General features: G+C 53.8%; 1 protein-coding gene across 1 annotated transcript; it reads left to right on the forward strand.

Annotated features, from left to right (window-relative positions):
• Positions 1–399: 399 nt before the first annotated feature.
• DRG2 (developmentally regulated GTP binding protein 2) lies at positions 400–21,846 on the forward strand. Its single transcript, XM_016196491.2, has 13 exons — positions 400–508; positions 4,417–4,577; positions 9,475–9,564; positions 10,106–10,166; positions 11,659–11,749; positions 12,338–12,410; positions 12,538–12,628; positions 13,468–13,565; positions 13,951–14,027; positions 15,311–15,399; positions 16,643–16,701; positions 20,632–20,685; positions 21,043–21,846. The coding sequence occupies exons 1-13, from the start codon at positions 445–447 to the stop codon at positions 21,127–21,129; spliced, it is 1,095 nt and encodes a 364-aa protein (XP_016051977.1). The 5' UTR covers positions 400–444; the 3' UTR covers positions 21,130–21,846.
• Positions 21,847–23,733: the final 1,887 nt, after the last annotated feature.

The following is a 23,733-nucleotide window of genomic DNA, read 5'->3' on the forward strand; positions in this document are numbered from 1 at the left end:
GCGGGGCTGGAGGCTGGCCGAGGGCATCGCGCAGACCCGCTTCTAACCCGGGCACAAAAAGGAGCCGCTTCTAACCCGGGCCTTCAGCTCAGCTCCTTTTCTTCACACCCGCAAAGTCAGCCACGCTCGCACCGCAGCTCGGGGCTCGTCACCGAAGCTCCGCGGGCGTCCCAGGCGGGCTCCTGCCCTCTCAGCTCCGGTTCGGAATAGCCCGCCCCGGCCCTGCCGGCCTAGCCCGGCCCCGGCCCCCAGCCCAGAGGCGGAACCAATTGTGTCGGGCACTCCGCTCGACGTCGCCCGCCCGGACTCTGAATCCCGGCGCGCCGGGCGCCGGGGACGCTGTGGTCGGTGGGCTTCCGGGCGCACGCTGCTGGGCCGCCGCCGCCAGGCCAGAGTTCCCCGAGCGCCCGCCGAGCTGTCGGTGCGCCCCGCTTAGCCGCGGCCATGGGGATCCTGGAGAAGATATCCGAGATCGAGAAGGAGATCGCTCGGACGCAAAAGAACAAGGGTGAGCGTCGGCGCGACGGGGTCTTCCTTTCCGCCCGCCTCAGTTTTCCTGTCCGTTAAATGGGAAACAACTCCCGCCGTGGAGCTGGAGCCTGCTGAAGGCCGCGGAGAAGTGCCGATTAGTGCGGGCCAGGCGGGATCCCGGTCCCGTGCCCCCGCCTGAGCGCAGACGAGCCCTGAGAGATGTGATCAGTGCCGCCCAGGTGATGACAGTAGGGCCCGAGTAGAGAACTCCCAGCACACTGCGCAAGCATCTCACCCAGGGACAGGCAGGGACAGGGCTGGAGCCCGGGCTTCCCCGCGGCAGGAATTGGGGTTGGTGCTCTCCCCTTTTCTGCTGGAAGTTTGGGAGGAGACCTCTCACCCAGCAGCCGGGAGACCCCAGGTGGAGTCCGAATCCCGGCAGCCAGGACTCTGGAATCCGGAGGACCTGGCTTTGAGCCCGGGCTCCCCACTTACCCGCTGTGAAACCTTGGAAAGGCACTTCACCTCTTTGAGCCTCAGTGTCCTCATCTACGAATGGGGATAATAATCCTGTGCCCCACCTTAGCTCACAGCGAAGGTAAACTAGATAGCGTATGCAGAGCACTAGGCACATGGTGAGCACTCGGTATTTAAAGTAAACCTCCCAGCATGATGAAGCATCAGGTCTGGGCTTCCCATTGTAAGGGCTGGAGGAGCTCAGAGAGGTGAGGAGACGAAAATGGTGACGCCCAAGATGGCTTCCAGGAGGAGGTGGGACTTGAGTGGGTGGAGGGAAGGCTATTCCAGGGGGCGGCAAAAGCAGGGATGGGACTCTGGGTGAGCATGCTGTGTTCATGGGACAGTGAGGAGAACAATCTAGATCAGAAGGAGAGTCTGGAGTAATGGGGGATGCAGTTGGCCAAGGTGGATAAGGCCCAGTGCCTGGCCAGACCTGCTGTGGGGTTGCAGGAGCAAGAAGCGAGGAATGCTAGGTGGTGATCTCTGTCCTCTCTTGGCTCCATTTAGTTCTGAAGGCTGAGGAGTTGACTGGTATCATTCATTCATTCTGTAAATCTTGACTGAGCCCCTGCTATGTGTGGTTAAAGCAGTGAACACAGCAGGCACATCCCTGCCCTCATGGAGCTGACCTTCCAGTGGACAGTCTGTAAATTAGTAACTAAATAAACAAGATACCCCGGCTGGCATGGCTTAGCGGTTGAGCATCGACCCATGAACCAGGAGATCACAGTTTGATTCCCAGTCAGGGCACATGTCCGGGTTGCACGTTTGATGCCCATTGGGGGGCGTGCAGGAGGCAGCCAATTGATGACTCTGTCATCATTGATGTTTCTCTCTCCTCCCTTCCTCTGTCTGAAATCAATAAAAATATATTTAAAATAAAATAAATAAACAAGATAATTTCAGAGAACAATTAATTCTGTGAAGACAAACCAGAGTGTTGGGGGGAGGGACTCGGCCTACTAAGGTGGAATGATCAGAGAAGATCACCATGAGGAGGGGACATGTGAGCTGAGACCAGAATCTGTACATGCAAAAACCTGGGGGAAGACTGTTCCTGGCAGAGGGAGTAGTTGGTGCAAAGGCCTCAAGGCAGGAACAAACTTGGTGTGTTTAAGGATCAAAAGATCTGGGCCTGGAGTGCAGTGATGGGAAAGGAGAGAGCCAATCTTGTAGGACCTTGTAGGTCCTGGGGAAAGTCTGAGTTATGTTCTGAGGACAGTGGGAGCTAGTGGAGGGTGTTAAACAGGAGAGATGTAGTTAGATTTCTGTTTTGAAAGTTCCTTCTCTGGCTCCCCTGTGGAGTATTATCTACAGGCTGCAAGGAAAGTATCAGGGAGGCTTAGGGGAGGCTAGAGATGCTGCCACTTTAGCAGTGGTAGAGGAGGGTAATGTAAAGGTGACTAAGACCTAGTCCTTTCCTCAGAGATGCTCAGAATCTTATGAGCTGGGATGACAGGAAGGACCATGTGAACCTGACTGTTGCTGAACCCATTCTTGATCATTTCTTACTGCCACCAATTCATTCATTCACTTGTTAAAACATTTCCTGAGCACTTGCCCTATACCGTACTCTGTGCAGGAAGCTGGGGATACAACTATGACAGTCCCAATTCCTGCCCTATTAAAGGGAAGGACCTAAAGAAACAAGATAGTTGCCGTATCCGATTTGGCTCAGTGGTTAGAGCCTCAGCCCATGGACTAAGGGTCCCGGGTTTGATTCCAGCCAAGGGCACGCACCTTGGTTGCAGGCTCAATCCCTGGCCCTGGTCGGGGCATGTTTAGGAGGCAACCAATCAATATATTTCTCACATCGATGTTTCTCTCCCCCCCACTTCCACTCTCTCAAAAGCAATGGAAAAAATGTCCTCGGTTGAGGATTTTATTTAAGAAAAGAGAGAAGAAACAAGATAGTTTCAAATAGTGATAAGAGCCATGCAGACAATAATCAGTACCAGGAGACAGAGAGGGATCTAGGGAGAGGTGGGGTTACTGTAGATAGTAATATCCCCAACTTTTATTGGGTGCTTACTATGTGCTTGTCATTGTTCTTAGTGCTTTCTTTAAGCCTTATAGAAATCCAGTGAAGTAGTTATTGTTAACATCCCTATTTTGCAAGTTAAGAAACTAATGCACAAGAAGATTAAGTAACTTATCCAAAGTAAAATGGCCAGCGACAGCAGGGTGGAATTCCAACAGGGGCTCTTAACTTCTGTATGACACTGTCCCCAAGGCTGGGTAAGGGAGACCTCCCTGATGAGGTCACATTTGAGTTGAGCCTTGAATGTTGAGAGGAGCAAGCCCTGGGAAGATAAAGTTGAAATGGAAGGAAAAGCAAATGCTAAGCTTCAGAGTCAGGAATGGGGTCAGCATATTCTGGAGGAGCAGTGAAAGCCACTGTAGCTGGAGTGTAGTAAACAAAAGTGGGAGTGGTCCAAGGTGTTGGAGAAGTAGCCAGGGACTCGGGTACATAGGGCCCTGCTTCTGTCTCAGCCACAGCCCCCTCTTATAGCAAAGACTGTAGTGCCCTCTTTACTGTTCTGAAATGTGGTTCCACATCAATAGTATAACTTTAGTACACAAAGAATTTGAAAAATAATCTAATGCCCTAATAGTAATATAAAGGAGGAAAAAAGGGCAAGTAATTTATAATAAAAATACTGTGTATTTCTATATGTAAATGTTGAGCCACGGCCAAGATATAATGAAGTGATAATGAAGCAGTGTGAGGTGCTTGCACCTCTGGATAGAATGTGGGGGTGTGGCCTCCACTTTGCAGACAGTGCAGGTGTTGTGTTGGTGCCCCGTGTACCCTGCAAGAGGCATCACTGTTGGTGGCCTGGGATCCTAAGACGGTGAGCAGCTCTAGGTAAAGTTTCAAACAAAACATGCTATAGTTTCCCTTGAACATACACATTTGCATTCCTGGAAATGTCAGTGTTTATTCACACTGCAAAAAATGCCCTGTGTTTACACGTGAAACAGATTTCAGGCCCCTGTGATCCTGACCCAGGTTTTCTCTGTGGATGTCTTTGGGACATGAAAAGTCATGTGGGACACAGGACAATTCTTGACTGTGCTGGACTGACTCACACCTGGTACAGCAGTTGGCTTCAGCATCAGAGTGACAATGGAAAACATCCCTGGGAATTTCTAGAATGCCCCAGGGAATGATGCTGGACCCGCTGAGAACCACTGACATGGCCTTTCAAGGGTTCAATAAAGAGACTCACTTTTATTCTATATGAAGTGAGAAGCCAAAAGAGCATTTTAAGCAGAGGGACAGTTTTTCTCCCTGATCGTGACAGTGATTGCCATTTGGTTCTGATATTCCTGGCCCCACTCGGTGGCATGTGAGGCCCCACCTGGCTCACAGGGCCTGGCTACTTTGGACACTTACCTTCCATCCTGCTTCTCGCCCTTCAGCCACCGAGTATCACCTGGGCTTGCTGAAAGCAAAACTCGCCAAGTATCGGGCCCAGCTCCTGGAACCATCCAAATCTGCCTCATCCAAAGGAGAGGGCTTCGATGTCATGAAGTCGGGTGATGCCCGTGTGGCACTGATTGGATTTCCCTCTGTGGGTAAGGTCAGTGATGGTCATTGTGGGTCTTGGGGAGGAAGGCAGGTTGTCTCCTTTCAAACATGACTGTGACTCTTCTCACTGTCCCTCTGGATTAGCTCCAGGGACAGAAGACCCAGCCTCCTCTAGGATCAGGTCCCACCCCTGTATCATCCTAACATGGAGAACATTCTTTCCGTTCCAGCAGAAGTAACTCCATTCAGTCTCTGACTCATCCATTATTCATATTTATTGAGGGTGGCCTGGCCGGGCGTGGCTCAGCGGTTGAGCATCGACCTAGGATCCAGGTGATCAGGGTTCGATTCCCAGTCAGGGCACATGCCCGGGTTGCGGGCTCGATCCCCAGTCTGGGGCGTGCAGGAGGCAGCCAATCAATGACTCTCATCATTGATGTTTCTATCTCTCCCTCTTCCTCTCCTTCCCTCTCTCTGAAATCAATAAAGATATATTTAAAAAATATATATATATTGAGGGTGTACCATGTGCCAGCTGCTGGAGGTACAGTGGGGAATGAGATAGTCTGTCCCTGCCCACACAGAATTCCCATTCTTGGGGGAGAAAAGACAATCAGCTCTGGGGGTGGGGACCGAGGTCCCGCCATTTTATGCTGGGGATATGAGAAAATGTTCTGGTGAGCAGATATTTGAGCAGAGGCCTGAATGAAGTGCAGAAGCTTGCAGGGCCCTGGGGAAGGAACATCCCAGGCAGAGGGAGTAGTGAGTACAGAAGCCCATAGGTGGGAGCTTGCTTGGTGTATTTAAGGGGGCCAGGGAGCCAGGTCTGAGTGAGCAGCAGTGGGAGATGAATTATAGAGGGTGGATGACCTTGGGGGCCGTCATATAACTTTGGCCTTGAGTAAAAAAGAGTGAAGCGGGAACCACTGCAGAGTTTTTTAGAAGTTTTCTTCTATAAGCTTAATTTAGTGTAAAATTCATATTTAATTTTTGTGTGGGGAGTAAGATAAACCTCATGGAAAGGTTTTGAGCAGAAAAGGGGCTGAGTGGCCCAGCTGTTTAAAAGGGTCATGGGTTTACAAAGAAACTGCAAAGCCAGCACCCTGCTCGTGCAGAGTCCTTCATTTTCCTGCCCTGGAGGCTGCATTGCCCTCAGCTGCCCTGTCTGCTGGGTCTCTCCTTAGACTGGCCTCGATTGGATGACTTGGACAGTTTTAAGGAGTGCTAGTGGGTGTTGTAGAAAGTCGCTCCACTGGGGTCTGTCTGATGTTTTCTCATGCTTAGATTGGGGCTCTGGGTTCTGGGAGGAATGCCACAGAGGTGAAGTGCCATTTTTACCACTTTATATCAAGGGTCCATGCTGTCACCGTGACTAGTCACAGTTGATGTTGACCGTGGCCACCTGGTGAGGGAGAGTTTGCCAGGTGGACCACTGTTTTTCTCTTGTGTTCACATTTCCTCTTAGAAGGGAAGTCGCTGTGTGCAGCCCACAGGAGTTAACACCACCTCCTGGCGGGGCCCACAAATTATTCAGAATTCATAATGAGGTTTGTCTCCTCTCCCATTTTATTTAATCATTTATTTACATCAGTATGGACTCATGGGAATTTATTATATACTTGGGTTCCAATCTCACACTGTATATTTTGCTGCTCAGATTGTTCTTGCTTTGGAGCTATTTCAGGTAGCTTTTTGACAAACTCCTGTCCTGTTTTTTCAGCACTTCTGTACTTTCCGTTACTGCAGGATGCTTCAAGCTCATCTTGTATATCCCCTCATCTTACTAGCTGCCTGGACCGCCGCACTGGGTCACATGATCAGCAGCAGTCTGTGACTGCCCTCCCCTGCAGTTTGGCCACACCGTGCTGTAGTGAACCGGCTTGTGCTTGAAGCCTTGCGGGCTGGAGCTGTGTTTCTGGAGGCAGTGTTCCTAGACATAGGCACAGTGGCTCAGGCTTCGGGGGTTTAAAGCAGCCATCAACCTTGCCAGTTACCCACCAAAGAAACTTTAGCTGCCTCCACCTGGGGACGGTTTTCTAGTGTACTCACTACACAGTGCTGTGTCCAGGCTGGGTTGTGTGCTGGGGCGGCTGCAGATTGGACTAAGACCAGGCTCTGCTTCAGAATCTGCAGAAGGATCCCTTCCTGATGGTATTTAAATGCTTTTTAATCTTCAGGAACATACTTGCCCTGGTTGGATTTTATTGTCATTTTCTCCATGTCCTCCAACGGTGTGGGCTCAGGAGATACAGTGCCATTTTAGTAATCACCTGAACCAGGTAGAATAGACTGGGAAATTCTATCTGTTGCTATAGATGAAAGTTATAAAATACTCTGGAAACCAGCTGCTGAGCCCCTAGAGCTCCTACTTCTCAAACCTTTTGCAATTCATCTATGTACCCTTTCAACTCTGCCATCAAGTCTGAGCACCCCTTTTACATGCAGATTGCCGGCCTGTGCACCAGTTCCTTTAGTGGTGGGGTGCTCATGACTCCCCAGCTTCACAAAAGCCAGGCACAGCTGCTGAGGGACCTCTTGGCTCAGCCCCTCAAAAGGAGCAGACCCCTGAAGGAGCCCCTCCTGCAAAGGGGGGTGGGACTTCCCCCAAGTGTGCCCTCTGCTGGCCGAATGCCCTCACAGTCTTCAATCCTGGCATGGTTTCCAGATCCCTTTTTTATTCTTGTTCTTCCCAGTTTTACATAATAAAAATTTTCAAGCATGTGTAAGAGGTGAAAGAACAAGTACAGTGTGCCCTCTGTCCAGAAGCACCTCTATTTGTGTGTGGTGGGGATGGGGGGTGTTTCTGTTTTGATTGAACCATTTGACAGTAAATTACAGGTATCATGCTTTATGACTCTCCACCCCTAAATATTTAAGCTTGTATCCCCAATGAATAAGAAAATTTTTCTACTTAGCTGCAAACTGGTACAGCATAGCAAACAGAATTACCAGCAATCCAATGATCATCTAATGCCCAGACTATATTCTAATTTCAGTAGTTACCCCCCAGTGACCTTTGCAACTGGTCTTTCTAAACGAGGGTCCATTCTGGAGCACACGTAGCCCTGTGTGTTGTCAGTACAGCTGCTTTAATCTAGAACAGTCCTGTTTGTCATGACCCTGACTCGCTGAAGAGACCGGACCAGTTGTCCAAGAGGAAGTGTGTGCTCCTGAGAGGTCTGCTTGCTTCCTCGGTGGGCTGCAGCTTGAGTCTGTGTGCTGTGATTCCTGGGAGCTGGGGCGGCATTGGCCAGGTTCACAAGTGGATGGTGGACATGCCAGAAAACCCCCAAGGGCTGGCTGCACTTCCAGGGCCACTGGGCTGGGGGACACACCCTGTGTCCCCTTGCATATAGTTACGTTCCCTCTACACCAAACACTAGAAAGTCACCTTTGGGGTGCTACGGTGTTGGCTCCCAGAAGCAGGCTCTGCCCACTTCCTGTTGGTGCCTTACCCTTGCCCGGGGTTTTCACCAGTGGCTGTGAATGGCAGTTTTCTAGTCCTTAGGCCTTCCTTGCTCAGTAGCTGATGTGCCGTGTACAGTGGCACCTCTTTCACCCGTGAGGGCAGTTTGAGTCCTGCGAAAGTTCCACCTGGAAAGGCAGGACAGACGCTCCCATGTTGCCCTTCATGATCAAGCCAGATATTGAGCTCAGGGCTGTCCCGCAGGTTACCAGGGAGGGTTTCCAGCTTTAACTCTTCAGGTGTTATGGGCTCATTAGTTTTAGTCTTTTCTTTCGATTTTACTTTCTATCCTGCCAAGACTTCCTTCCCAGGTGAGAATCTCAGGCTGAGAGAAGCCACTCTAGTTTCCAGGGTCTGGGCCCTGTCGCCAGATCCCACTGCCCTGTTGGGAATCCAGATTCTCTGGCCATGGGAGGCCCAGGCCTCTCCTACAGAGGCCAAACAGGATTGGGGGTATCCTCCAGCAGCCATTGCTCAGTGTCTCAGCAGCCAATGCTCTATCCCCTGACCCCTATCCTCAGGAGCTCCCCAGGGCAGAGTTTCTGGATTTGAGGCCTGTTTCCTTCACTTGCCCCGTTCTGGGTTTTAGTATGAGGGTGTGTGAGTGAGGTGTGCCCCCAGCCTTCCTGCCTGCCAGTGAGGGGCAGAGTCCAGGGGGTACTAGCCCCAGACCTAGGTGACACTGTCCCAGTGCCCAGTGAAACTGCACCTCAGGCTTCCTGTTTCAGGTGCCCTGCTGATTAGGTGGGTGCCTGAGGCCAGGGCTGGCTTCTCCCACTGGCACTGCCCACTGCTTTGCTTGCTCTCTGGGCCGCAGTGTCTAGCACTGTGGTCTTGCCATGGCCCTGACTCAGTGCACCACGTGCCTTGCCATCTTCATTGATCCCGATGCAGCCCCTCTAGAAAGGAACAGCTGGGTGCTCACCCTTCCTGTGAGGACCCTGAAGCTTAGAGGACGCAGTTTCTTGCCCAGGGTCCCCTAGCAGAGGGGGGATCCAAGGTGAGGTCTCTCTGCCTCCTAGCCAAGCCGTAGCCCCACTCCCACGGTGGACTATGGCATAAGTGTTCCCATCCAGGTTCTTCCCAGCTCACCCTCCCTTCCTCCCAGCACCTTCTCTCGCCCATCTGGCTTTGTCTCAGACCAGAAGTCAGGATCTCCTTTCACATCTCGCCTCTCCCTGTGTGAGCAGCAGCTTTGAGTGCCATGGGGCTGTCACCTGCTTGAAGTTCTCTGGACCCCGGGAAGGTTGAGGGTTTTGTGGAACTAGGGATTTAAGTGGGGAACCCACTTAGAAACCAGGTCCCCGTGTCCACCTGTGATAGGCTTGGACTCTCTGGGACCTGAGGCAACTTTTCCAGCTATTCTCTTCATCCCCCCATTCACCAAGAGGAGGGTGAGGAGGGGATCTACTGCCTGCAGCCTGTGGGGATCTCCAGGGAGATTGGGACAAGACTCAGTGCAGTGACTTTCTTTTTCTCCTAGTCCACCTTCTTGAGTCTAATGACCTCCACAGCCAGTGAGGCTGCGTCCTATGAATTCACAACCCTGACGTGCATCCCCGGGGTCATTGAAGTAAGTTGGAGGCTGCTGGACTCCAGCAGGGGCAAGGGCGTGTGCTTGTGTTTTCGATGGTGTGTGTGTATGTCCTGAGCATGTGTGCCCTGTCTCACTGTGCCTCTGGGGATTCTGGCTGCCGAGATCCCAGAGATGCCTGGCCCATCCTGCAATACTGACTGGTTCCAGGAACCAGGCCAGTGTACAGCAGATCCTCAGTGCCCTTTGTGCTCTGCTCCCCCACACCACCCCAGCTCAGGTCACGCATTCCTGTGTGGCTGGATCCTGTATCCCATGAAACTTCGGAGCCATGTGCAACTGGGGTCCTATTGCCTTGAGCCTCTCGTGGGGAAGCACTTTATTTGTGACTAGCTGTTACCATCAACGATGAGTGTTGTGGGATTGTAAATCTCTAGAGCCCTCCCCAGGTAGGCCCCTCAGCTCACAGGAGGGACGAGGCTCAGACATGGCCATGGAGGCTGATCCTGGGGTCTAGCTGCCTCTCGCTGCAGGGTGCTGTAGGCGTCCTCACTTCACCTCCTTCTCTTCTGCCTCCTAGTACAAAGGAGCCAACATTCAGCTCTTGGACCTTCCTGGAATCATCGAAGGTGCAGCACAAGGTACGAGCTGGGTACCCAAGGCCTGCCTTCTCTCTCAGGATGCAGGAAGTTGAAATTGGTTGTGGCTGTTGAGGGTTGATGGGTGGATCTCATAATCCCTCACATTGCTCAGTGCTCTGTACTTAATGGACTCTGGCTGATTATAGTCCTGAGAAACCCATCTTAAAGCCGAGGAAACTGAGGCGCAGCGAAATGACTTGCCCAAGGTCACACAGCCCACCAGACAGGCTTGAACCCCTCTCCCCTCCATGTGCTCCCCTGTGCCCTGCGAGGAATGGATGCTTGTTAGCTGGTGATCTCAGACTGTGCTTCTAGTACTGTCCTTTGCTGTTTGGGGGTTGTTTCTGGTGGGTTTTCTGCTTTTGTTTTTTGAGATGGGAATGTGCCTGTGGCTTCTGGTGGCAGGTGCTGGGTCCAGCATTTGCAGCAGTGGTTACCAATTGCTGGTTATTCAGCACTTGCTAAGCTCTGGGCTCTGTGCTCACCATTACCCCACTTAATCCTTGGATAGCCCTGTGACTCAGGGATCCCTGGAGACAGAGAGGTAAAGGGTCTGCCCTGACTGACTGTTCAGCTGCTAAGTGGCAAAGCTGGGGTGGAGCTGCCTATCTGGCTCTGCACCCTGCTGTGACTGGGCAATGAGGCCTCTCCAGGTATCCAGTGCCATCTCTGCCAGGCACCTTCCCACGTCCTGCTGCTGCCATTGCGTCGAGGTCCTGTCTATTTGAATTGGGTAGTGGTGGTGGTGACTGTTCCCCATGCCATCCCAGCCAGCACATTAGGATGGGGAAGTACACAGACTGGAGGCAAGAGGCAGCTGGGGAGTGGATGTCACCTTGTCAACCCCTCATTCTCAGAAGAGGGAAGCAGGGCATAGTTGAAACTCACACTTCACAGATCCTGTGCTGCAGTTCTGGTCCCCAACTTTGACATCGGCAAGGTGCCTGACTTCCTCTGGTTGCTAGGACTAACAGGCTGTGGCCTCTCTGCAGTGGTCCCTGGAGTACCTCCTCCTGATTGTCTCCTGTGATCCTGCCGCCCAGGGGCCTCCTGTCACCCTGTTTCCTAGACAGGGCAGACAGGTTCAGATCCTGGCACCACACTGGCTTTGTGTTCTTTGGCAATTCATTGAGTATCTTTAAGCCAAGCCTTAGTTTTCTTGTCGGTAAAACAGGCAATACACCAATCATATGGGATAGTTCTGAGGATCAAGTGAAGAGATGTTCATGATGCATCTAATACGGGGCCTGGGGGAGGATGTCACCCCTCCTAAGGCGGTAACGTTGAATTTCCATCTAAAACAAGTCTCCACAAGTAATATAGCATCTCAATTAAAGAAAAATGCCAAAGAAATAATAGCCTGGGAGGTGGCACGTGGCAGACACCATGACAGGTCTGTAAAGGACAGAAGTCTGGAGTGCCCTGGGCTGGGTGGGGTTCACATGGGTCCTGCCTATGTCACTGTGTAACCATGACCCTTCTACCTGTCCAGGGAAAGGCCGCGGCCGACAGGTGATTGCTGTGGCACGCACAGCCGACGTCGTCATCATGATGCTGGACGCCACCAAGGGAGAGGTGCAGAGGTCCGCGGGGTGGGGCAGGGGGGCAGGCTGACATGTCTGGGAAGGCCCTGGAGCTCATGTGTCCTGGAGCTTATGGTGGACGGTCTGAGTGGTGCTGGACCCTGTGGCGTGGCAGTAGCGGCAAGACCGTCCACAGACTAGACCAGTGCACTCAGTCTGGTATGTCCTCTCCAAGAGGCTTACCTCCAGCATAGAGAGTGGCTGAAGCTTGCAGCAGGAGTCCTCTGGCAGCATTGGCTGTCTAAGGCCAGAAGAACATGGCCTGGCTCTGGCTCCTGCTTGCAGAGGCCCAGTGCCCCAGCAGCTGCCCCAAACCTGCCAGGAGCCCAGCCCCAAGCAACAGAATCCTCATTCATGTCCTGGCCTGTCTCTGCCCATTGACTGATGACCTGGCCAATCTACCCTGGACTAGACAGGGCCCCCAGGCCCCTCCTTGGCAGCTCAGGGTTGTTGGGAAGGAATGTTCCACGTTGCTGGGGGCAGATAGAGGAGGGTGCTGGTGTGGGTGGGCAGGGGTTTCCTGTGTAGTGTGGAAGCTGTGCAGCCTGCCTCTGGACACCTGTGAAGGCTTGTGGGGGCTCTGTCCAGGTCTCTGCTGGAGAAGGAACTGGAGTCTGTGGGCATCCGCCTCAACAAGCACAAACCTAACATCTACTTCAAGGTGAGGCCCGTCCCCTGTGGGCTGCGATGCGGGGGCCGTGGGGCTGTATCAGCCAGGAGCTGAGGCATGTGGGGCAGTTGCAACTGAGACTTTGTCAGCAGTCCTCCCTCCCCCTCTCCTCCTCCAGCCCAAGAAAGGTGGTGGCATCTCCTTTAATTCAACAGTCACGCTGACCCAGTGCTCAGAAAAGCTGGTGCAACTCATCTTGCACGAGTACAGTATCCTTCCTAAAGGAGTGGTGAGGGAGGGCCCACAGCCTTCAGGGCAGGGGAGGGGCAACTGGAGGCGGGAGGCCCTGTGGCCCAAGGTAACAATGACTATCCCAAACCTCCCTGGGTCCACCTGAGCAGGCTCTAAGAAAGCTGCAGCGGCTGACACACGGTGCTTCCTGTCTGCATGCCTCTGTGCTCACTAAGATCCAGGCCTGCCAGACAACAGCCATGCACTCAACAGTGGTTCCCTGGCTCCTTGGCGACCACTGGGAGCTGTGGCAGCCAGCCACATCTGGAATGACGAGATGGCAAGGGAAACAGCCCCTGGGGACCAAGGCTTCCTGGTCTGGAGAAGCCTTGGGGAGATCCAGGGATTCTGGGGCTCTAGAGGACAGAGTGGGTCCCCAGAGGCAGAGTTGAGCTTGGCATAGGGAGAACTCATGGTGGAACAGGACATCCATTGAGGTGGTGAGGCCCTCGCCACTAGAAGTGTACAGGTAGAGGCAGGGTGATACCCAGAGGAGAGTTTTGCATGGGGGAAGGTGAGTTAGACCCTAGCTTTCGGACTGCTCCTGGAACGGAAGCCCAGGGTTCCCCTGACGAACTCTGGGGTTCTGGCAAGTGGATTTTCTTGCCTAACAGCAAAGATTTGAACTGGTGATTGAAACTTTTACATATTGTGGCTTCTTTTGAAAAGACTTTAAAATTTCGCAAAACCTTGTGAGCAGATGACCTGCAAGGTCCCTTACTGCTGGCATACTTCCGGATGAGCTGTTTCAGGCCCTCATCTGATTGGGCACTAGGGGCTACTAGTACCCAGTTTGCCCTTAATCTGAGTCCCTCAGAGATCTTCAATGCAGAAGTGCTCTTCCGAGAGGACTGCTCCCCGGACGAGTTCATCGACGTGATCGTGGGCAACCGGGTGTACATGCCCTGCTTGTATGTAAGTGGTACAAGTTCCTGCCCCATGCCCAGGCCACACATCCTGAGCCCCCTTGACTCAGATGGGAGGCAGGCTTCTGCGAGGAGCGGAGGAGCCAGGGCCCTCTCCACCCTCTCTCCTCCACTCCCATGGCCCCTTAAGTCTTGCACATCTCTCACTGGACACTGGGATTCTGGCCCAGCCTCTCCTTTAAGGAGCGCTGGTGGCCCAGGCCCTTTGGCTTCCACATCATTGCGATAACAAGGGAAGGGAAAACACTGCATCATCCCAGCGCCATGTGTGCAGGGAGGAACCACGGGCAGGGCTGTGACTGCGTTGGGGCCCTTGTCCTCTGCTCCTTTGATTCTTTCCCTTCTCATCACCCACCTCCACCTTTCAATCCGAGGTTTATAACAAAATTGACCAGATCTCAATGGAAGAAGTGGATCGCCTGGCCCGGAAACCCAACAGTGTGGTCATCAGGTGAGGCTCTGCCGCCCTTTCTGTGTGCGAGCCCATCATCGAGCCTCCCCGCCACTCAACTGAGCGAAGCCTCCACGCAAGGCCCGGCAGAGGAGACCTTCCCAGTTGCTGGTGAACTTGGCTCAGTTCCACCCTGAGTTGATGCGGGCAGTGTGGGTGATGTGGGGTGGGCTCTGGTTAAGAAAACGGATTTTGTCCATCAAGGTAAATGATTAAGAATAGTTGAGAGGCTTCATAACTTAGCAGTTAAACTCAGTCCTCCAGAAAGCCCTCAGGTGTGAGCCAGTGCTCTTGGTACTCTAGATGATGTGGCTCTGCCACCACAGAGCAGGGGAAGGGAGCTGAAGTTGGTAGGTGGTCAGAGCTGTCCTTGACCATCCCCTCCCTGTCCTTGAGGCCCTGGTGGGTTCCAGGGCCGCCTCCACTCTGGCTGATGCCTGTTTATCACTTCCCATCACCACTGGGTTCCTCTTTGGAGGCTTGCTGACTTGTGTGTTCTACTTGGCTGGTTTCCCAGATCAAACAAGGTGCTCTGTAGCTTCACAGTGCAGCTTGGCTTACGGGGAGGAAGATGCTCAGGGACCAAGTGGGGGTGACTAGTGCAGATGATGGATGAGGTTCTGGACACAAGCACGAGGACCATTTCCTGGGCATTGCCAGCTGCTACAAAGAGCCACAGAGCCAACGTCCCTCCCACAGGACAGCCTCAGCTCCTCTCCACCTCCTGCTACACCCAGGCACCCTTCAGGGACCGCCTGAGGACATGCCCATCTGTGGGGTGTGAGAGCATCTTTACCTGCTCATCATGCTCAAAACAGCTCTGCAGAGGGCAGGACACCCGCACGGGGAAAGACAGCTGAAATAACCCACAGCCAGCACCACCCCGACTCATGGCCCTAAAATCCCTGATAGGCTGCCCTGGGCCACTTGGGAGCCCCTCCCTCCTCTTAGGAGGGGGCAGGCTCTGGATTGTCATCCTCTGCCCTCAATCCCATTACAGCCCCCACCAGTCTTCACACAGCAGGCACTAGGAGGAAAGCCCAACCTCTAGGCTCCTGTGTCAATTGCAGAGAGCAACTGTGAGGCTCAGGGAGATGGCTGAGCCCTTTTGGCATGGTCATGATTGTGGACTAGAGGCGCTGGCAGCTGAAGTGTCAGGCTGCCACCAGAACTCTAGGCTTGGCTCCCCACAGGCTCCAGCTGGGCTACACTGGCCCTGGTGCTTGTGCCTGGCTAGATGGAGGTTGTCCTCTGCTCTGACTGGCCACCTTCCTCCCTGGCAGCTGTGGCATGAAGCTGAACCTGGACTACTTGCTTGAAATGCTTTGGGAGTACTTGGCCCTGACCTGCATCTACACCAAGAAGAGAGGACGTGAGTCAAGCAATATGCAGCCCATGACACAGCTGAGCCTCACCCTCCCTTACAGCCTGCTATGCTCTGCCTGTGGTACCCAGAGGGTCCAGTGCCCCTGGACAGCCTGTCTTGTGGCCATCTCTGCTTTTCTCCCATCTCAGAACTGGCACTGTCCTCTCCCCCACTGACACTGTCTTCTCCCCCAGGCTGGTAGAGACCCCAGCCTGAGCCCTTAGGGCAAAGTGCCAAGTTATGGGGCTTTTGGTCTTGAGGGTGCCCCGGTGGGGCAGGGGTTGGGGGGGCAATGGGATAGAGGCTGCTCTGGATTCCCCACCAGCTATAGCAGTAACCCTCTCCCGACTTCCCCCAACAGTGGCAGGCCCCACATCAGGACTTTAGGTGACTGAATGCACTAGAACTTTTGCCGTGTCCCCACCCCCTGTATACACACCTCACACACTCAGAGACCTAGTTGCTGCATTGTGGCAATTTCCTTTATTTTTTCTTTTTTAAATATGTTTTTATTGATTTCAGAGAGAGGAACGGAGCGGGAAAGAGATAGAAACATCAATGATGAGTCATTATTATTATTTTTAAAAATATATCTTTATTGATTTCAGAGAGAGGAAAGGAGAGGGAGAGAGAGAGATAGAAACACCAATGATGAGAGAGTCATTGATCGGCTGGCCTGCAACCCTAGCATGTGCCCTGACCGGGAATCGAACCCCGATCGCCTGGATCCTAGGTCGATGCTCAACCGCTGAGCCACACCCGGCCGGGCGAGAGAGTCATTATTGATCAGCTGTCTCCTGCATGCCCCTTACTGGCAATTGAACTGTGACCTCCTGGTTCATGGGTCGATGCTCAACCACTGAGCCATGCTGGCCAGGCGAGTTCTGGCAATTTTCATTGGCCTTGACCTTGTAAGCTAGGGGAGTGGTTTGCTGTCCCTGACTGGATGCCAGCAGCTGTCACATCTTGCCAATACTTTCCAGATGCTCCATATGGCTCGTCTCAGCCGGGGCTCTTGTGGCTGACTGGGTTGCAGGCAGTTTGAATCCTGGACTTGGATTTATTTGGATTTTCTGTGTTAAGGTCAGGTTGTAGAAGATTGTATGGGGATCTACAATGAGCATGTGCTAAATAAGGGGGAAGCCTAGCCCAAAGCTGGAGACTGGAAGAGCCTCTGTTCCCTGTGGAAGGAACCACATAGCATGGAGCCATGCCTGGCTCACACCCACCCCTTTCTCTCCCTGTGCAGAGAGGCCGGACTTTACAGACGCCATCATCCTACGGAAAGGGGCCTCCGTGGAGCATGTGGTGAGTTACGAGACCTGCCCGGAGGAGGGGCCCAGGGAGCTCTCTTTCCCCTTGAGGGGTAGGGGTCCTGCCTGAAGTTCTGGGCCTCAGCTGGCTCTTGGATGACACATGCTGTAGCCGCAGAGGTGCCAAGGTCAGGCCGTGGCATTGGACCAGGGGTGCTCCCCGACTTCCCTTCCTAGCTGTGCATCAAGCCCCTGTTCTCCTGTGAGACAGGATGGTGCCCCCACCATGGTAGTTAGGGGGTTGCTGAGTGAGTAAAGCGAGTACAGAACTTGGCATACTACCTGGTACATGGTAGACGTCCAGGAAGCCGTGGACCTCGCTGTCTGGTGCTGCAGGCTTCTCAGAGCCACTGGGGTATTCTGTCAAGGAGAGCTACTGCCCAGGGTATACCTGTGTCCACTTCAAGTCGTGTCTCCCTATGCACACCTAGGACTAGGAGTTGCCACCTCCTATGCCCTTGGCCCCTGCTGCCTTCCAGGTCCCCATTCACCCCTTGCCTGGCCTGCTCCTCCCTGCTCCTATATCCTGCCCTCAACCCACGGGTGGCTTTGAATGTTTTCTGCACTCAACACAATTTATTGAACATCAACAAAATAGGCACAGTTCCTGCCAGAACTAGGGTCCTTTGGGGTAAGCAGATGCCGAAACCCAAGCTCAGAGCTAAGCTGTCACACATAAAGGAGGACTGCGAGGAGGAGGGGTGGCCCCAAGTCTACCCAGAGGCCAGGAGGTCTGTAGGAGGTGACCTGAGTGGGCCTGTGCACCAAGCAGGACTGACTGAAGAGGAATAGGAGAAGCCCCCCAGGCAGGGGAGCAGGGTGTGCAAAGACCCTGAGGAAGGGCCTCTGGGCCCAGTCTATGGGTCAGGGAGAGGAGGGGTGCATTTCTGTGTCTGGAGCTCTGTCGGAGGCACAGGATCACCCTCTACCCTAGATGTGTCTTTGTACCATCTCTTGGGGACGGTACCTTGGGACCTACACTAGCAGGTGTTGGCCCCGAGAGCCTAGGATGATGCTCCAGGTCACATAGCCATCTTCTTGGGCTTTTGTTTTCCCCTAGCTCAGTGACTGTCAACCGTTTTCATCTTATGGCACATAAACTAGTTACTAAAATTCTGTGCACACCAAAAAGTATATTTTTTGCCAATTTGGGGAAAGGAAAAAAAAGTATAATTTTGATTCATTCACACCAGGTGGCAGCTGTGTTGGCTGTATCATTTTCTTATTTGACAGTCTAAGGGAAAACAGGTCAGCGCCCCTGACTGCGTAGGTGCTGCATGTTTGTTTGTTTAATTTTTAAAAATTTTTATTTTTAATATATCTTTATTGATTTCAGAGAAAGGAAGGGATGGGGAGAGAGAGAGAGAAACATCAGTGAAGAGAGAGTCATTGGTCAGCTGCCTCCTGCATGTCCTACACAGGGGATTGAGCCCGCAACCTGAGCATGTGCCCTGACCAGGAATCGAACTGCGATCTGGATCCTAGGTCGATGCTCAACCACTGAGCCACACCAGCTGGGCAGTAGTGCGAGTTTTAAAAATGCTTGCCGCACATGGGTTGAAAATTGCTGTTCTAGCTCATTTCTTCTCAGTACCTGAACTGTTGACTGTGGGTGGGCCTGCAGTCTGGCCTCATTGTTTCATTCATTTGGCAAGCTCAGCCTCAGGCCATTGCCAGCCTGGAGATGCTGATATAAACAGGGCAGGGTGTGGCCTTGGAAGCTTGCTCACCAGGCAGAAGGAAGCCGAGGAAACTCAAGATCACTCTTCCAGCCTGGCCAGGAGTGGCTCAGCGGTGGAGCGTCAGTCTAGGATCCAGGCAATTCTCGGTCGGGGCACATGCCCAGGTTGCGGGCTCGATCCCCAGTCGGGGGCGTGCAGGAGGCAGCCAGTCAGTGACTCTCATCATTGATGTTTCTATCTCTCTCTCCCCCTCTCCTTTCCTCTCTCTGAAATCAATAAAGATATATTAAAAAAAAAAAAAAAAAAATCACTCTCCTGGATCCCTTAGATCACTCCAAAGAGCTCTGTGTGGGAATCCCTGTCCCCCAGGCCTGTTTGGGAACCCGTGACTGCAGTGTCTCCTGCTGGGGTCCAGCGAGCCACACGAACTGGACTTCCCTAGGGTTACCCTGTACCTTTTGGGAGAAGTTTCCTCAACCCTCTCAGACCCTCAGTTGCTTGTCCAAGAGGATGTGGGGTTTTAGCCACACCTGGGAAGAAAAGCAGGAAATAAGCAAAAGCAGAAGGGTGTTCCAGGCAGTAGGAATGATAGGTGCAAAGGCCCAGAGGCAGGAGTGAATGGGGACTGCTGGCTGTTTGCCATCATCTGTCATGGACTCGAAAGCAGCAGGTGAGGAGAGGCTAGTGGGGTGGGGAGGGCTTTGGAGGCCTTGCTCCAGAGCCTAGACTTTGTCCCAGAGAGGCTGCTCTTCAGTGGTTAGCCCCTCCTCACTATTCTGCCCTCCTAGGACACCTGCCTGTCCCAGGTGCCAAGAAAGTACATAAAGTCTGTATGCTGACAACAGAGATCCAAAGTAGAACCAGGTAGATGCTGGAGCCAGGCAGACCTGGGGTTATACCCTAGCTCCCTATACTGTCAACCTCCCTGTGCCTCAGTGTTCTCATCTGGGGGCAACTGATCCCCTCCCCAGGGCCTCTGTAATCCATCCAGCCCAAGCCCTGGTATGTCTTCACTGAGCTGAGGAAAGCCTGGCCTGCAAAGGAACCATGGGCCGTAACGCAGGGCTCTCAGAAGTGAGGCACAGTGCACTCAGGAGCAATAGTCCCCCATCCCTTCAAAAGAGTGTGCTCGCTCCCACACCGACAAGATGACCTTGGGTGACCTTTATTCCCCATTGCAAGAGATGAGCACAGCTCCTACTGATAACTTGCCCTTAGTGCCAGTGGCACTGGCTCTGGTGAGGCCTGTGGCACACTGGAGAGCACGTGCCCATCTCCTCAGGGTCCTGGGAGAATCCCTGTGACTGTCACCCTGCTTTGCAAACTTTGCCAGTGGGTTTAATTTTGTTGTTGGGCAAGCTGAATAAAATTTAAAACCCACTTGCAGGCCAGAGCTGACCTCTGGGCCATCAGATTTCATTCTCTGATCTAGAAAACAGCGAGGTTGGAACTGATTGTGTGGTCACTGCAGCAGCCCCCTCTCTGCCATGGCTGTGGCATCCTTGGCCACCTAGAGGTGACCCCGATCAGGTTGGCTCCTTGGGAAATGTTCTTGCAGGCCCCACGTCTACCTTTGTCCCCACAGAAGCTGGGCTGAGGCATTTGGTCTCTAACTAGGGCCTGAAAGGCTGTGGCCATGTGAGAGGAGAGGCACCACTGCACCGTGTTCTCCCTACCCCACCTCCACGGCGCCCATCCAGCGCCAGGGGTCCATATTCTCCAGGGAAGATCTGGCTGCTCTCCAAGGCCACCTCCTGACCTGACAGTGCTGGGATTCCCGTGACCTTCATTTCTACCTGGGATTGCTGAAGCACATAGGCTGTCCTGGGGTGGGGGTGGGGTGGATAATGTGATGTGTAGAAGGCTCCAGGTCACAGCTGTGGACAGAAGGCATTAGAGACAGTGGCCAAGTGGGGTGTCCTGAAATCCTCTCCCACCTGAAAGCATCTGTCAGGGCTGTTACTCAGGCAGGGTGGGCAGAGGACCACTGACAGATGGCCAGGTCCTAGACCTTCGTCCAGTGGCCGTGAGAATATTCCTTATCGGGCACTACAGCCCTTGGGCAGACTGGAAGTATGGCTGTGAGTGAGGCCGTGTGCAGATGGAGCGTGTGGCGCTCCCTGACGAGGCCAGTGCTGCTGGGTACCCACCTTGGGAATTGCTATTTCTTGGCATGTGCCCATAACTTGGTGGGGTTGGATGGAGCCTCATCTCACTGTCTGACTCTCCTGTCCTCCCACTAGTGCCACCGCATCCACCGGTCGCTGGCCAGCCAGTTCAAGTACGCGCTGGTGTGGGTGAGTCTGGGCAGGAGGTGGGCTGGGGTCATACCCCACATCGCCCCTGGGTTAGGCGGGAGCAAGGTGGGGTATGGGCGGTGTCCTTGTCCTTCCGTATGGGACCAAATGTCTGTGTCTGCCCCTCTCCACAACGTGTGTACTGCCCCAAACTGAATACAGGCCCCTCCATCTTTAGGAACAGAGAGGATCAGACCACTGGGGAGTCCTGTCTGAGGCCTGTGGTTTTGCTGGTGCCGGGATCCCTCACTTTAGGCTCCAGCTTTCACACCCCCTTCCTCTAGTAATAGCTCCACCAGATGTCGCCTTGGTCAGTTCTGAAACTGATGTAGCCCCTCTGCCCTGTTCCCCACCCAGGGCACCAGCACCAAGTACAGCCCGCAGCGCGTGGGCCTGACCCACACCATGGAGCATGAAGATGTCATTCAGATCGTCAAGAAGTAGTGGCCTGGGGCCAGGCCCCTGGCCACCCACCTCGTCTCCCTGGGCCATCAGACCCAGTGGCACACTCTGAAGTCCAAACAGGAAGAATACAAATACACGTATTCCAGGAAGGGGTCTCTCAGGTCTGGTTTTTCCAGAAGTTTCTTCAATAGACAAATGAAGAGTGTGTGGGAGTGAGGGACCAGGTGGGGGTCTTATGTTGGGCTGGGGCATTTCACATAAGACTAGCCCCTTGGATGGGGGTTCTGAATTTGGAGCCATGGGCCTATGCCCTACCCCTTGCCCTATTTGGGCATCGAGTGAGCAAGCTGCCCCCTTACTTCCCAGCAGGGCCTAATGTACATAGTGGCTCGATGCTGGGGTGGGGAGCTGGGCCTGCCTGGGTCCCCAAAAGGATAGTTACTGTAGGGGTGCCTTGGCTTTCTGCTCCCATAGTTTCTCTGGTACTCAGGAAGGGAGCCTCCCAGGACAAAACCCCTAACCCCTTTTTGGCCCCACCTCTGCCCCGGGCTGCCCAGTGGTGGAAACTTTAGGTCAGTGGTTTTAAAAGACCTAGTTCATGCCCTCCACAGCCTGATGAGTCCTGAGGTGCCACCCCCTCCCAGGGCAGCCCCGGGTACTGTGCAGACACCTGGGCAGGATCTCAGAGCCTGGGTGTTTCTCTCTGAGCCCTCTGATCTCGGCACCCTCTGAAATAAAGGACAAGGACAGCCTGTTGTTCAGAGTGACATCAGTTCTGTAAGTGTTCTGAACTCTTGCCAGATTTGGGCAGTGGGCAGCAATGAGCCTGATGACCAGACCAGGCTTGAGCCTGGGGTGCTGGGGGCAATGTGGGGACCTCCAGGATAAGTTTTGCCCTGGATGGTTGGCCAGGGGCTGAAGATCCCAGATGTGGTACCTCCTGAGACCAGGCCTAGCTGCCAAGGTGGGCAGCATCCCCAGAAGGCCCTTGTAATTTGTGGGGTGGCAGGGAAGTTCCCCTGGGAGAGCAAGATAGCCAGTACATTCTTGGGGTGGAGGGGTCTTGGCATGGTGTCAAGGAGTGGCAGGTGTTCCCTGAGCCCCTGGCATGTGCCAGGGGCTGTGCAGGGCCATCTCCACAACAGCCTGTTTGTGGGCGGGGGCTTGCCTTGCACTACACAGCTTGTAAGTGTAAAGCTGGGATTTGAACCACAGCCTGAGATGCTTAAAGCTATACAGAAGGCTTCCTGGAGGAAGCGTGCTTTTTGGAAGCAAATGGTGACAGGCTTTGTGAGGCTGCCAGGCACTGGGCCTGCAGGAGGGGTAGAGGGCTCCTCTGGAGGTCTTTGGACCAGGCTGGAGTGTGGAGCAGACCTGCTGCTCAGCTCTCCAGGCTGTTCTTGGCTCCTCTGTCAGCTGCTTGGCCCCCTTTCCAGAGACAAAACAGGAATAATAGACATCATTAAATATACATGGGGCCCAGGCGGTAGACGCGGTGGGCTGGGCCTCTTTCCCCTCCCCTGCAACACTGAGCTGCTCCTCTGGGCTGGCCATGCTTCTGGGGCCAGCCACAGGACCCCCATTATGTGGCATGCAGGCAGGGAGCAGGCCACGGGACCCAGGTAAGGAAACCCTGATCCGGGACCCTTGGGGTCTGCCCCAACCCCCACCCCCAAGTTTGCAGGTGGGAAGAGGGAAGGGGGCTGTGAGGTCCTTCTGGGCCTCAGTTTCTTCATCTATAAGATGGGCATGATGATGTCCATGTAGTCCTCCTGTTGGCATTGCCAAGACAGCTCAGTGGCTTAGCTCTTCCCTCTCCCGACTGCCTAGCAAGGCCTAGCCATGAGGTCCTAAGTGAGGGTGTCTGTCTGGGTGATAGTCACTGCTACTTCCTGCCTTACAGGGAGGGGAGGGCCCTGGTTTCGCAAGGCATCCGATCCAAACTGATTCTGTCCCCCAAGCTGGCTGAGAAGGAGACGTGAGGCCAGAGGTCTGGGTGTCCTCGGGCTGTGCAGGCTTGGACCACTGGGCCACCGTGTCCTCACTGCATGGTCTTGTGTCCTGGGCCCAGTCTGTGTGTTTGTGCATCAGGGCTGTCCATGCGTCTCTGTCAGAACTTGGCCTTGGGTCTGTGGCTGGCTCGGTTATACTGTCTTAGCCTGAGTGAGAGCCAGAGGCACTGCATGGTGTGCTCACCCAGATTGGTGCGAACTGGCAGCTCACAGTGCCCTTGCCCTGGGGGAGGTGTCCTCACGGCTGAAGAAGCCCCCACTGACACCTCCCAAAGGCCCCTGACCTACCCCCACCAGGGTGCACTCCGAGGATTCGGCCCTACCTGAGGCTGCCACCCTGTTCCCATCCCTCACCTACCCTGGGCCTTCTGTGTGGGGAGGTTCTGGCTAGGGCGACCTGAAGCCCCTTCCTGCTCAGATGGCTTGGTTGTCTTGTGAAGGTCAACAGTGCTCCCACCCCACTCAGGCCTGCGCCTGGCTACAGGGCTGCATGCCCAGGGGTGGCCCTCCTGTAGCTTTAGAAGATTTGGGTGCAAAGGAACCCAGGGTATAAATGACCATCCACCTGTCCATGTGTTCATCTCCATATCCCTTCCTCTCCACGTAGATTCCACAGGTCCTCATTTCATAA

The sequence above is a fragment of the Miniopterus natalensis genome, chromosome 17 (assembly GCF_054644295.1).
Source record: "Miniopterus natalensis isolate mMinNat1 chromosome 17, mMinNat1.hap1, whole genome shotgun sequence".
Classification (NCBI taxonomy): Eukaryota; Metazoa; Chordata; class Mammalia; order Chiroptera; family Miniopteridae; genus Miniopterus; species Miniopterus natalensis.